The 12,333-nt window shown below is 41.6% G+C and overlaps 1 protein-coding gene across 1 annotated transcript; it reads left to right on the forward strand.

Moving 5' to 3' along the window:
* The first annotated feature begins 58 nt into the window (after nt 1-58).
* On the forward strand, nt 59-12,155 carry heatr3 (HEAT repeat containing 3). Its single transcript, XM_020080259.2, has 15 exons — nt 59-344; nt 1,295-1,467; nt 2,281-2,368; nt 4,035-4,135; nt 4,412-4,521; nt 4,954-5,094; nt 5,236-5,537; nt 7,191-7,281; nt 7,498-7,652; nt 8,158-8,240; nt 8,375-8,511; nt 8,620-8,708; nt 9,434-9,577; nt 9,651-9,827; nt 10,798-12,155. The coding sequence occupies exons 1-15, from the start codon at nt 204-206 to the stop codon at nt 10,909-10,911; spliced, it is 2,046 nt and encodes a 681-aa protein (XP_019935818.2). The 5' UTR covers nt 59-203; the 3' UTR covers nt 10,912-12,155.
* The last annotated feature ends 178 nt before the right edge of the window (nt 12,156-12,333 follow it).

Consider the following 12,333-nt stretch of genomic DNA (forward strand, 5'->3'; position numbering starts at 1 on the left):
ATTTTTGCATTAGTCGTGGTTTTACGACAGCCTCTCTGCTTTCTGTTAACAACTACCGCTTTACGGCAGGGACCAGTCTTCCACATGGCCTCGTCCAACCAGGCTGAGGCCGGAGTGTGTGTGAGGTTTCAGTACTGAACCTGAGCGAGCTGGACGAGCTAACATCACACGCGCAGGACGCACTTTAAAGTAACAACGGTAAAATGGGTAAAAGCAGAACCACCAAGTTTAAACGTCCGCAGTTTAACGCTGTCGGTCTGCCGGTGAACGCTCTGAAGGAAGCCGACCCTGAGGAGGAGGCGCACGGGGAGGAGAGCTGTCCCGCTGCCGAGCTGCTGGAGAAAGTAGGAACACACTCTGCTCCTGTTTAATCTATCTGCTTTATGTGTGCGTCCGTGTTAAACATGTTTTATGTACATCCTGCATCTTTGGTTGGCACTCATTCATCTCAGTGTGATGTGTATTAATGAGCTAGGGCTGGACGATATGGCCCGAAAGTTACCGAGGTAAAAACCGTGTTATATCGGCCGATAATCAGAGATGAATGCCACATTACAGATTTGCACGATTGTATTTAGTGGAATAAATTACCCAGTAGTTATATATATATAATAAGTATATATCTTTTGTCCAGTTCTGTGTGTGTATGTGTTTCTGTGTACACGCAGTATTATTTCTTTACAGTTTCAAGACTGGTTGACTGAGTGAAGCTTGGGGATTTAAAACTCTTCATTTTGTGCAAAGAATGACAAAAACATATGTCAAGTTGATGGTTGGTGTTACTCCTCAACGCAAAAGCAATATATTGATATTGAAAATCATATTGCAATAATTATTGATACCGGTTTATTGTCCAGCTCTACAGTGAGGACATCCTTTACTGAGATGATTAAGTTTTGTAGTCATTGGAATCATCTTCTGAAAGTGTGTTTTCAATCTTCACACTTTTGTGTTGGTCAGTTGTTTATTCCTCCTGACATTTAATTAACTTGTATCTGTACATTAATGATGACAGATTTTATGACCTCCACATTTGTCGATATATTTCTTGTGCAACATGCACAGTTAGGAGACATATATATATAATTGATGAACCTCAGAATTGTAACATGTTTTGCTGTTATCAAGTGTAAACAACATTGTAAAACTACAACTGATAACCACAGTCTATCGCCCAATAGAAAAATTTTCATCTTGATATAACTTTTCAGCCGTACCACCTAGTGGTAGTACCCACTGCAGGCAGCAAGTCAATCTATGTATTTAGTGAAACGTTTTATACATCTCTCCACAGCTGCAGAGTCCGAGTGCGGACGTGCGAGAGTTTGCGTGTGCCAGCATCTCTCGGGTGGTGCAGCAGAGCCAGACCATCCCTGGCTTCCTCCAGAGGGATGCTGTGAGGCGCCTGGGCCCCATGCTGCTGGACAGCAGCCTGGCCGTCAGGGAGACCGCCACAGGAGCACTCAGGTGAGTCAGTAGTGAAGGACGTCGTGGTTCAGATCAGATCTGGACCCCAGCTCTCCAAAGCAAAGACAGTGGAGCACACACCAAGTTTGTGTGGCAGCTACACAAATGACGCTTCGAACATAAAAAAATATATATATCTGCAACGTGGACATTTTCCTCAATGCTTCAGTTTGAGAAGAAATGAAATGAAAGCAAATAAAAACAACTTTGGTTCAGATAATCATGGGTATGTAGCACAGAAGTATTTGTCATGTTGCTTCAACAGGGGGCGCCATGCCACACGAAATGCTTGGCTGTAAGAAGAGAAGAAAGAAAGTGTTTTTATGATTAATTGTGTTCGGTTTATTTATTCTTGTGTGATTTATTCAGGTTTCTGTTTGATAATTTCATATAATTGATACAGAAAACAGATCACATGTGCATCATCTTTTCACTTGTCTCACACCTACCCCAAAATACAACAAACACTCATATCAAGAGCAGTACAAGAATATAGTAAATAAAAACAATGCAAGGACACTGAAAAGCCATGTGGATCCTCAGTTAAACATTAGATTTGACTGAAGAACACTTAGTTGTGAATATTTAACTGTTCCAAAGGTTTGGAGTTGCTACAGGAAACACACAATCGCTCTTCACCCTCGACCAAGTGTCAGCCAGGAGCGACTGGTCACAGGATGTGAGATGGTGAAAATGAGCCCATTGCTCACAGTGTATCTCCAGCCTCTCTCTCTTTCCCCCTGATACACACAAAATACAAACAGCCTCAGTCTGACTGATGACTGTGCGTCTGGGTCCATTTCTCCCCGACAGGAATCTGAGTGCATGCGGAGGTCAGGAGGTGTGCGAGGACATGGTGAAGCACGACGTCATGACTCCTCTGACAGCACTGCTTAGAGAGGTGAGACTGCACCGCTGCTTTTAGCTCACTCCATCACTTCACTTCCCCCTCTTCAGCAGTTGCTTCAGACGGTTACGATAGCAATTAGGTTTCATCCCAGAACAGAATAGTGATTTTTGGAAACAGCCACATTCAAACACATCTACTCCTGGGATCAAATTGAAGCTGACTGTCGATTAGTTCCTGAAGTGAAAATTGTGTTCTGAGACAGAAATCTTAAAAAAATAATAAAAAAAGCTGAAAATGCGATATGAAATGTATGCATAAATAATATAGACAAGACATGCATTTGTGTTAACATAAAATTCTTACATAAATATTTTCTTAATTTTGGAGTTCTATATTTGGGATGTCAGGATTAACCGGTTTTACGATAACCGCGGTTTCAGAACATCAACATTTCAGAACCGTAACAATTGTAAAAACTACGATATTTAACTATGGTGTCCTGCCTCTCGCGAGTCACGTAATTTGTGTGTGCACTGCGCAGTGAAATCTCACGAGTCACGTTTTGTGTGCCCGGGCCACTGAAACATTAGTTGAGAAGAGGAAACTGATGTAACAGCCTTATTTCCACCAACGCTGGACAAAGAACTCCATCGGAGGAGTTCACAGCGAGGAGAAAAACTTCTTTACTTTCGGTTTCTGACCAGGGGTGTGTGTGTGTGTGTCGCACAGCTGACACACACACACACACACACCCTGTCTTTCTATTCCTATTAACAATTATATCTTTAGCAGAGAGTTCAATTCACCTGTACTGAAAGGTAATAGTATAATAAGGACATGAAGAATGTGGCTTGAATCACAAAGACCAAATGTCGCTCCCATAACAGAACAACTTCCGTTGCTGACCCTTCAAAATAAAGCTCCCTAACAGATACACAGCTTATGACAGAAAACACAAATTTAGTGACCAACCTTCCACAATAAGGCAACCAAATAAATTGCTTACATAAATTACTTTTAAATAGATAAACGTTACACTATGAAAACTAACTGGATAAAGCTGATGATAATAATAAATATTTTAGTTCATAAGCTATATTATTAGCTGTATATTAGCTGTATATTGCTTGTTGTGAGTCTTTTTTTTCTTTAGTATCGATAATCGTGAAAATCGTGAAGCCGTGATATTTCCTCGGACAGTCGTGGCATCAAAATTTCATATTGTGAAACCCTAGTTGTGTGTCTGTTTCCTTCTATAGTGTCAATAATATATCGTGAAGCCGTGATATTTCCTCTGACAATAATCGTGGCATCCCTATTCTATATATTGAGTTGTTTTCTATGTTTTTGTTTTATTTATAGTTATTTATTATAAAGTTTGTGGTTAAACTATAAAATATCAAACCTCAATTACATTTCAATTGATCTTAGGAATCAATGCTAAATTTCTTTGTAGGCCAGTACACACACACACTCACACACACTCACACCCACACCCACCCATATGTCAGATATTGAACTTGAAGCTGCTTGTTTCAGTAGTGTGACGTTGCAGAGTGGTACATGACTAAGCAAAGCTCAGGGATCATGTGGATATTTAAATAATCCAATAGTTAAGTAGTTGCCTGAGAAAATTCATACCTGTTAATATTTGTTCGGATGAAACAACCCTGTTATTCTTGTTTTCATCTGTACCACACTGTTATTTCCTGTCTAGTGCTGTGCTGGTTTTGAGAGTGCAGTTGTGCAGATGAAAGAGCAGAAGAATCCGGTGGAGGATGTTGCCAATGAGGCTGTTCACCTACTCTGGAATCTATGGTGAGACATGAGCCTGTGAGAGCTGGTTGTCACACTGTGCTTTTAGCCTTTTATTTACAAGCGATGGTTTACTGAACATGTAATTCACACCAGTCCTCTGCTGTTGGTTAGTCAGGGTCTAGTACCCATCTTTATTTACTTGAACACAATTTTCATAGCTAGTCCAGAAAACTACAAGCCCACGTATTAAACGATGGTTCCTACAACTGGGAACTGACCATAATCATCAACTTAAATATGCTCTCACATCCATCTCATTTTATGATTTCCTGCCAGTGAGAGCAGCAACCAGGCGTTGTCCATGTTCAACAGAGCAGGTCTCCTGGATGTGGTTGTCCAGTGTCTGGAGAGACACCCTCACAACTTGGAACTGGCCATATCTGCAGGTGACCTGATTGCTACGCTGAATTCTGGTTAAAATTGATTGAATGTGTGTTTGACGTGGCTGAGTAGAATCATTTCCTTTGGGGCTGGTACAAGGCCTGTTTCCAAAATGTGATTGCACCTTCAGGCAGCACTGATATTTAGATCCTTGCTAACCCCAAACTGTGCATATGCATGGCCATTAATTAACCAGTGCTAATAGTCTGTAGGCTAGCAGCTATGAACAAAGACAGATGAACCACAGGTCCAGGGTTTTTGGACTTAAAGCATATTCATTGTGAGCTCAAATTAATTTGTGTCCAACCTGAAAAATCTGCCCGTGTTCTTCGTATGTGAAAGACAAACTCTGGAGAATATCTGAAACAGATTAATTTAGTTTGCCATGGTTGGGAAAGCAGTATTTCAGAAATGGTTTCCTCTTTGTGTTCACCCAGCTCACTGTTTGCACACTGTGACTGAGGACAACTCAGAGCTGCTGTGTAGCATGAACACTGCCATGCTCAGCGCCCTGGAGAACGTGCTGCTGTCATCTCAGCCGAGCATGGCACACACTCTGCTCAGGACGTTGGCTGCAGGTACAATTTGTCTCTTGTTACATCTTTTGTTCATGACTAGATTGTAAAACTTTACCTTTCCACAATAGACAAGTAGACTGGGTCATTACAAAGTTCTGTGTGAACAGATGTTGGCTATAAAGTCGTAACTCTGTCACTCAGGGACACTGTGGAACATGAAGGGCAGCCTGCCCGCTGCCCGTCAGGCACAGGCTCTCAGCGCTGTGGTGGCCACTTTGTCAAAGTGCCTGGATCTGGATGCAGGGACACTCATACCTGAACTCAGACAAGCAGAAGAGGATCGTAACAGAAACGCACCGGCTGCGACAGACGCAGAAGACCAGGCTGCAGGGGAGCTCGCTGTGAACGAGATGAACGAGATGGACGAGGAGGAGGAGGCCCCCCAACAGAAGAGGAATGGGAAGTCTGTGAAGATCGATAACGACTTCTCCGACCTGCTGCCTGTAAGTGGTATTTCTATATGTTGCTGGCTCATGTTATTCATGAAGAAAGCCATGTGATCCTCTGGCTATACTAGTTGACCTTTGGACACAATAAATCACATTTGTCAGAGAGATTAAGAATCCTGTTCTCTCGTCGATTGTACATGTTGTTAGAGCAGTACTGATAAATTGGCTGGGCTCAAATGTTCAGTCGCCTTGAAAACTACTGAAGTGGCGCGGCCTATTGTTTTGTTTTTGGACCCTGAACTTAGTTACCTCCACACAGGAGGTTATGTTTTCATCCCTGTCCTTTTGTTTGTGTGATTGTTAGAAGGATTACACAAACTACCCAAATGATTTCCATGACAAGGGGTAGTTAACGACCCCAGGAAGAATCCATAAAATGTTGGTGCCCATCAGGAATTTTTTGGCAGTTTCTTTAAGATTGCGAAATACGCTGTTTTTCAACATTTTCATAGATTTCTCAGAGAATAATTCATGGATCTTGATGTAAAAATCAGACTTGTTAATGGGACTAATATTTATAAGTGTGAGTAATTTGGTGGCTTTAAATGTGGTTTCATAACGGGACTGTTGGGCCTTGGCGGATGTACATGCTCTATATAGAACCATTCTTGTAACGGAAAGTTTTTCTCTTTTCAAATGTAAACTGTCAAAACTCTCAAACATCAGATCAAAAGTGTTGTTAGGAGTAAATAACACTGGATTTTGCCTTTCAAGTGTCATGAATGAATGTTCCTGATTTAAGTCTTAAAGAGAATGAACAACAAAGCTTACAAATAAATTACAGATTCAACTGATTCTGAAAACATTAATTTGTCAGGAAATGTCATGTAGCAATTTTCATTTTAACATTGACCAGGGGCAACGTCTAAACATTTATTTTGGTTAACATTAGTTTTTTCCACAGATGAGTCACACTTGGAATGGCAGGGACACTGGGTACTGAGACAGTCTGCATAATGATTTAGTATTAAATACAGTGCACAGGGTAACGTCAGTGATTTCTGTATTAATTTGAATAACCGACATTTTACGCCAGCTTTAGATCTTTTAACACAACAGACAGGAAACGAATTGAAATTTACCCTCAGTTTTACATGCTGTGAGTGTCGGGCCGTGCATTTTTGTGTTAGTGCAGAGGAAGGGATGCACTTTTGTGTTTTGGAGTTGCATATTAACGTCAGGTGAAAAGGTGGTGTATGAGTCACCCTGGAGTGCGAGCCAGACTGACGGGGCAGACAACGTGTCGGGTTTGGGTAGAGAAGAGTGGGGACGCTCTGGAAGGGTTCAACCGGGAACAAGCTTTTGGCTTCCTCCCCGCAGACAGTCCCCTAATCTGACCTCGGCGAGACAGAGCTGTCCCTCTCAGCTCAGTCACAGCCAGAGCCCCAAGATTGTAGGCGACATTCACAGTGACGTTCCAAGATTTCCCCAAACATGTATTATACAACAAGGATCTCCATCTTTGTTTTTTTAATTCAAAAGCGGCACTTGTTTTCAACAAGTGCAACATGACGTGTTAAAACGTCCAACTACAGAGAAAGCATGTCATTCCCTTGGTTGGCAGATGAACTCAAGCTGGGTGATAACTGTGCTAACAGTCATCGTTTTGGTGGGATGTTAACTCACATGGCTGCTTGTTTTTTCCAGAGGGGCAAAGAGGAGCTGAGGGAGGCAACGGCCTTGCTGACGGCCCAGCAGACGTCTTTAGAGATCATCGTCAACATGTGCTGCTCTGACGGTGAGTGTTGTGGGCACTGACAGCCGTGCTGACCCTCAGGGCACTTTTCCTCAACATTATTTCCTCTGACACAATTACCCCAGTATGTGTTTATCAGAAAAGCTGTTCTAAGAAGAAATATATGTGGTGAGTTCATCTGTGTGCCTGGAGATGCTTTTTGTTTTCTTGATCAGTCCCGTGTTTCTTGGTCCCGTGTGTGTGTGTGTGTGTGTCCAGACCCATCTGACGACGAGTGGGAGGAGGAGTCGAGCAGCGATGAAAGCGACATGTGTCCGGACAGTCTCTGTGATGGAGTGTCCAATCTGATGTCTCCACTGTGTTTGTCAGCCGAGGTTCACGGAGCCTTGATCAACCACAGCGTCCCTGAAAAGGCAAATACCCTCCTGTGTCATCAACAACATCTCATCTGTCAATAGTAATATAATAGGAGGTCAGCTACATCCACACCACCATGAAATTCAATTAAATTCACTTCAAAATACTCTATTTGTCCCTTTAATGGCAATTCAAGACAAGAGGGAGAGCAAACTGAAGGGCCCTGACATCTCATCCACATACATAAAATCAAGACTATTGAAAGATCTAAATATATAACATATGATATATGATAATAATACTAACAAGTTTAGAAAATACAAAAAACAGATTTAACAGTTTGATGACCTGAACTTCTTTCTGTGAGTTTTACATTCAAGCGATGTAAAACACATTCCTGAGCAGAAAGTCATCAAAGAGTACAGTGTCATTGATTATCTTATGTCTTTTAAGGACTCGTTCAGGATAGAGCGTAATAGAGATCTGTCTTGTACTTATTAAATCAGACTAAAACCTATAAAGATGTTCTGTAGTAATGTATATAATATATTTTGTTTCAAGGTCCTCAAAAAGACAGAGTTCCCCAGAACAGAAGCCACAGATGTGTGCCATCAGAATCCGTCCTGGAGAGGCCTGATAAAAAAGTAATACGCTCACTTTTTACCTTCTCTTGAGCTTCTCTCTGTGATGATCAATATTTGTTGCAGGCACTTTGTGTTGTCCATCTCTGCATAACTCTCCACGATCAAATTGTTGATCAAAGTCATGTTTATTGTAGGATGCAGCGTGTACAGTCCCGGGCTCTGACGTGCTTCCACAGCATCCTCTCCACCATGGATGCTGAGTCTCTGGGAGGAGCAGCAGCCCTGCAGGGAGCAGCACAGCACCTCTCTACCCTGGTTTTTGGTGCAGCAGGTCTCACATTTATGTCTTATTATTGAAATGCAGCACATACACTGTAAATCACAAATGTTTCATTTATTGATTTTGTAGACTATCTGCTAAATAAACTTTTTTTTTCAGAGATACCCAAAGATGAGGAGTTCCTCGAGGCCGTCATCAGTGCCATGCGGTCTCTTCTTCAGATGATCGCCTTCAAAAATATCCCCCAGGTACAGAATACACCACAGCAATGATGCTGACCATTTGCTTCATTGGGTAGAATTAAAGGGTTAATCCAGTAGGTTAGTATTGCACTTCCATGAACTTGGGGATCTTACCAGAGTGATTTATATAAAGTAATAAAATGAAAGCAGTATAGGCTGACATATCCTGACTAACCCTAAGTCCCAAGCAGGAATGAATCTAAACATCTGTTGTCAGACATATAGACAGTAATGGGCTGTTTTGCTTGGCCTGTTGTCATGCAGGTTGCACCTTTCTTTCTGAAAAGTGACCTGCATTAATTGAGCCTGGTCATGTGAAGACTCAGTCCACAGAACCCTGAAGCTGCACCACCACTGCTTCACAACCACCAGTTTATCAAGTTCACACTCAGTGTGCAAAACCCCAAACTGGAGAATTAATTGTTCCTGGTAATGCACTGTCTGCGTCATCAACAACATCATTATGTTGATGACTCCCAGCCGCTGCTGCTACAGAGCTGGTGGTCGCTGGTAAGTTTATTAATATTGAACGTATCAAGAGTCCAATTCGATTTGACTTTGCACTTCCTTGGGTCATTAACAATACACATGCCAAGTGTGAAGCTAATAAGATTAACGGTTTGAAATCTGTCTCACAGACTTGAGGTTCTGTGTCCAAATCCTCCTCTGTCACTTGACTCTAAACACTGGACCATGTTTTACAGCTAAGTGTCCGTGTTTGTTTTTCTCAGTGTATGACCCCCCAGCAGCTCATGAGCCTGAGCGAAGCGGCCAACCGCTGTGATGTTGTCAGTGTGAGGGTCAATGCTGTCGCCATTCTGGGCATCACTGGCAGCACGTTAGCCAAAGAGAAAGGCACTGCTGAAACCCTTCAGGTAAACTGCCGCTTCTCTTTTTCTTCTTTTCTGGGAGTATTTGTTCTTCCACTAAGAAACTGTGCTCCCACAGATGATTGGAAACGCCTTACTTCAAGTTGCCACAAGGGATGCTGACCTGGTTGTGAACGGAGAGGCGCTTGACGCCTTGTTTGATGTGTTTGCGGACGGAGACGAGGCGGAGACAGCTGCTAAAAACATCCAGTTGCTACCTGCACTGAAGGCACTTCACCCTGTCTTTAAGGCCAAGGTAAAAGAGATTCAATTCTTCTAACTGAACACTATTATTTATGATCCTTCAACATTTTTCTGCATTAACGTGCAAATTGATTATAAATCTGTCTCCCACCACTGCACATTTTTTCTCCTCTTTGTAACTGGTATCGCCTCCTACTTTCTTTCATGTGTTCCCCTTTTCAACGTTTAAAAGCTATCCATTCATTGTCTATACGGCTTATCCTCATGAGGGTCACAGGGGGAGCTGGAGGAAATCCCAGCTGACATTGGGCAAGAGGCAAACTCTGTAAACTCTGGACAGGTGGCCAGCATATCACAGGGCCAACAAAAGCTGTATTCAGTCATGCACTTAGCTCCAGATAATCTCCTGACATTATCCGGAGGGGCTGTATATGAGAACACAAATGTCCAAGTGTGAGGCTCCAGACTTTCTCCCGAGGTTCTCTAGCCAGCTCCCTAGTGAAAATCTGCAGGATTTCAGAAGAAGCTCATGTGAGAGCACAGCAGGAGATCCTCCGCAGGATTCACCACGAGTGAGTGTGTGACGTTCGGTAAGTTTATGGGGATAAGAGCCATCGCCAGTGTTGATTTACTTGAAACTAAAATAAGAGATTTCCACGGTAGAATTAATGTTACATCCAGCCTCTGTCCGGACCCAATTCTGGTGACATTCTCTGGAGTTCATGTCTGAAAACAGCTTTACAGAGACAAACAATCATTCACACTCACATTCATTCCTACAGTCGATTTAGTGCTGCAATGAACTTAACCTAAATCTGCATGTGTTTGAAATGTGGGAGGAAGCTGGAGTACCCTGTGAGTACCCTGTGAAAAACTACACAGACACAGGGAGAAAATAGAAACTCCACACAGAGAGACCCCTGTAGGAACCGGGAACCTTGTTGCTGTGAGGCAACAGTGCCAACTACCACACCTCGTGCTGCAACTTTAAAAATAATAATACATTTTCTTTTTCCTCCTAGATTCGTAAAGAGGGAAGAGGCAAGTACAGCCCTCAGCAGCTGTGCGTGCTCGACAACATCAAGGTGAACCTGAGAAGATTCATCGGTTATCTGGAGAAGCTGGGGAAAAAATGAGGACTTTTTCAAGTACCGGTGGAACACGTAGGGTTTGGATGGATACTGTATGCTAGCAGGAGTACAGCATCGAACAGGAAACGTTTTTGAAACCTTCAAGTATTTATTATGTTGGTAGTAAACCATTTGTTAATGCTTGGTTTCAATGTTTATATTCTCTAAATAACGATTTACTATTTCACTTAGTGATGTGAAAGTGTATTTGTTATGAAGAAAGAAGAGTGGAATCTAATAATTATTATTTACTGTGTGTTACAGTAAAGATTTGTTTACCTTACGTTAAACTCAAAAAGGATTTTGAAAGAGAATGTTTTCATACTTCCCAGATCAGGTGTGTTGAGGTGACAGCAGGCGTCCCCACGGTTACTTTTATTTTATTTTTTATTTTAGCCCCATGTTTCTATGAGCTACAAATTTGATGCTTTTAAATCCTGCTGGTCCTGATGAGGGCGTGTGAGGTATTAAAAACCAACACTTTGTTAGGGTGAGATTAGTTTCAGCTACTAAATGTAAAGGAGATTTTTCCTTATGGAATCATTATTTTGTTAAAGTATCCGCTTGGTCAAGAGAAACTAAATTATGATTAGTCATTTCACTAAGCTGAAGGGGTTTGGCACGCTCTCTGCAAAAGGTATAAGACTACAGTCGATTAAGACTGACGTTGTAGCCTGTAGAATAAGCACATGTTCTCTACCTCGCTGTGTGTCCTCTGCATCCCTGGTGTTACACTACTCTGATGCATGGAGTGGTAACTTTTCTAGGTTTTGCAGGTCACCACAGCAACCAGCTCTCTACTGAGAGTATTCATCTCAGTACAGTTATAAAATAATTGCCAAACAATGAAACAGAAGACTTAGCATTTCTGAAACCAATAATGATCATCCAGCATCTGGTATCGCTGATATGACTGACAGTTCTTTGCTACAACACAGCAGGTTTGAAATAAAGTCAATCCAGAGTAGTGTCATTCATTAGGCTCCTGATTAGAGGGTTTTTATTTTGACTTTGCTGATTTGTGTTTTTGACTTTTCAGTGGAGTTTCATAGAAATACACTATCAAAGATTTATTTAAGGTAGAATATGTCATCAGGTTATGAATGAATGCTTTCTTTATTAAATAGATCCTGGTTTCTGTAAGAGGTTTCTTTTGTTTTCTATGACCAAGTTTGGGACTTGTATGTCTTGGGATTTTTATGTCTCCAAGCAAATGCTGAACCAATCAATTAAAAGGTAACTAAACTATATCTTCAACAGTGTTTTGTGTTTAATACTTAATATAATTTTTATTGCCATGATGTTTATCTTGAATTTAAAGTATATAAAAACACAAAACAATGGCCAACAACCATCCATTCAGCACATTATATGATTATCCACTGGGAAAAAGATTTAAACACATACTCTGACTGGAATAGACGTGAA

The sequence above is a fragment of the Paralichthys olivaceus genome, chromosome 1, assembly GCF_024713975.1.
Source record: "Paralichthys olivaceus isolate ysfri-2021 chromosome 1, ASM2471397v2, whole genome shotgun sequence".
Classification (NCBI taxonomy): Eukaryota; Metazoa; Chordata; class Actinopteri; order Pleuronectiformes; family Paralichthyidae; genus Paralichthys; species Paralichthys olivaceus.

What these genes read in the sequence shown, in the direction of transcription:
- heatr3 (XM_020080259.2), top strand. Translation starts at nt 204, where the DNA reads ATGGGTAAAAGCAGAACCACCAAGTTTAAACGTCCGCAGTTTAACGCT. An exon ending in TGACAGCACTGCTTAGAGAG is followed by an intron (nt 2,369 to 4,034) that starts GTGAGACTGCAC and finishes TTTCCTGTCTAG; the next exon opens with TGCTGTGCTGGTTTTGAGAG. An exon ending in ACTTCTCCGACCTGCTGCCT is followed by an intron (nt 5,538 to 7,190) that starts GTAAGTGGTATT and finishes TGTTTTTTCCAG; the next exon opens with AGGGGCAAAGAGGAGCTGAG.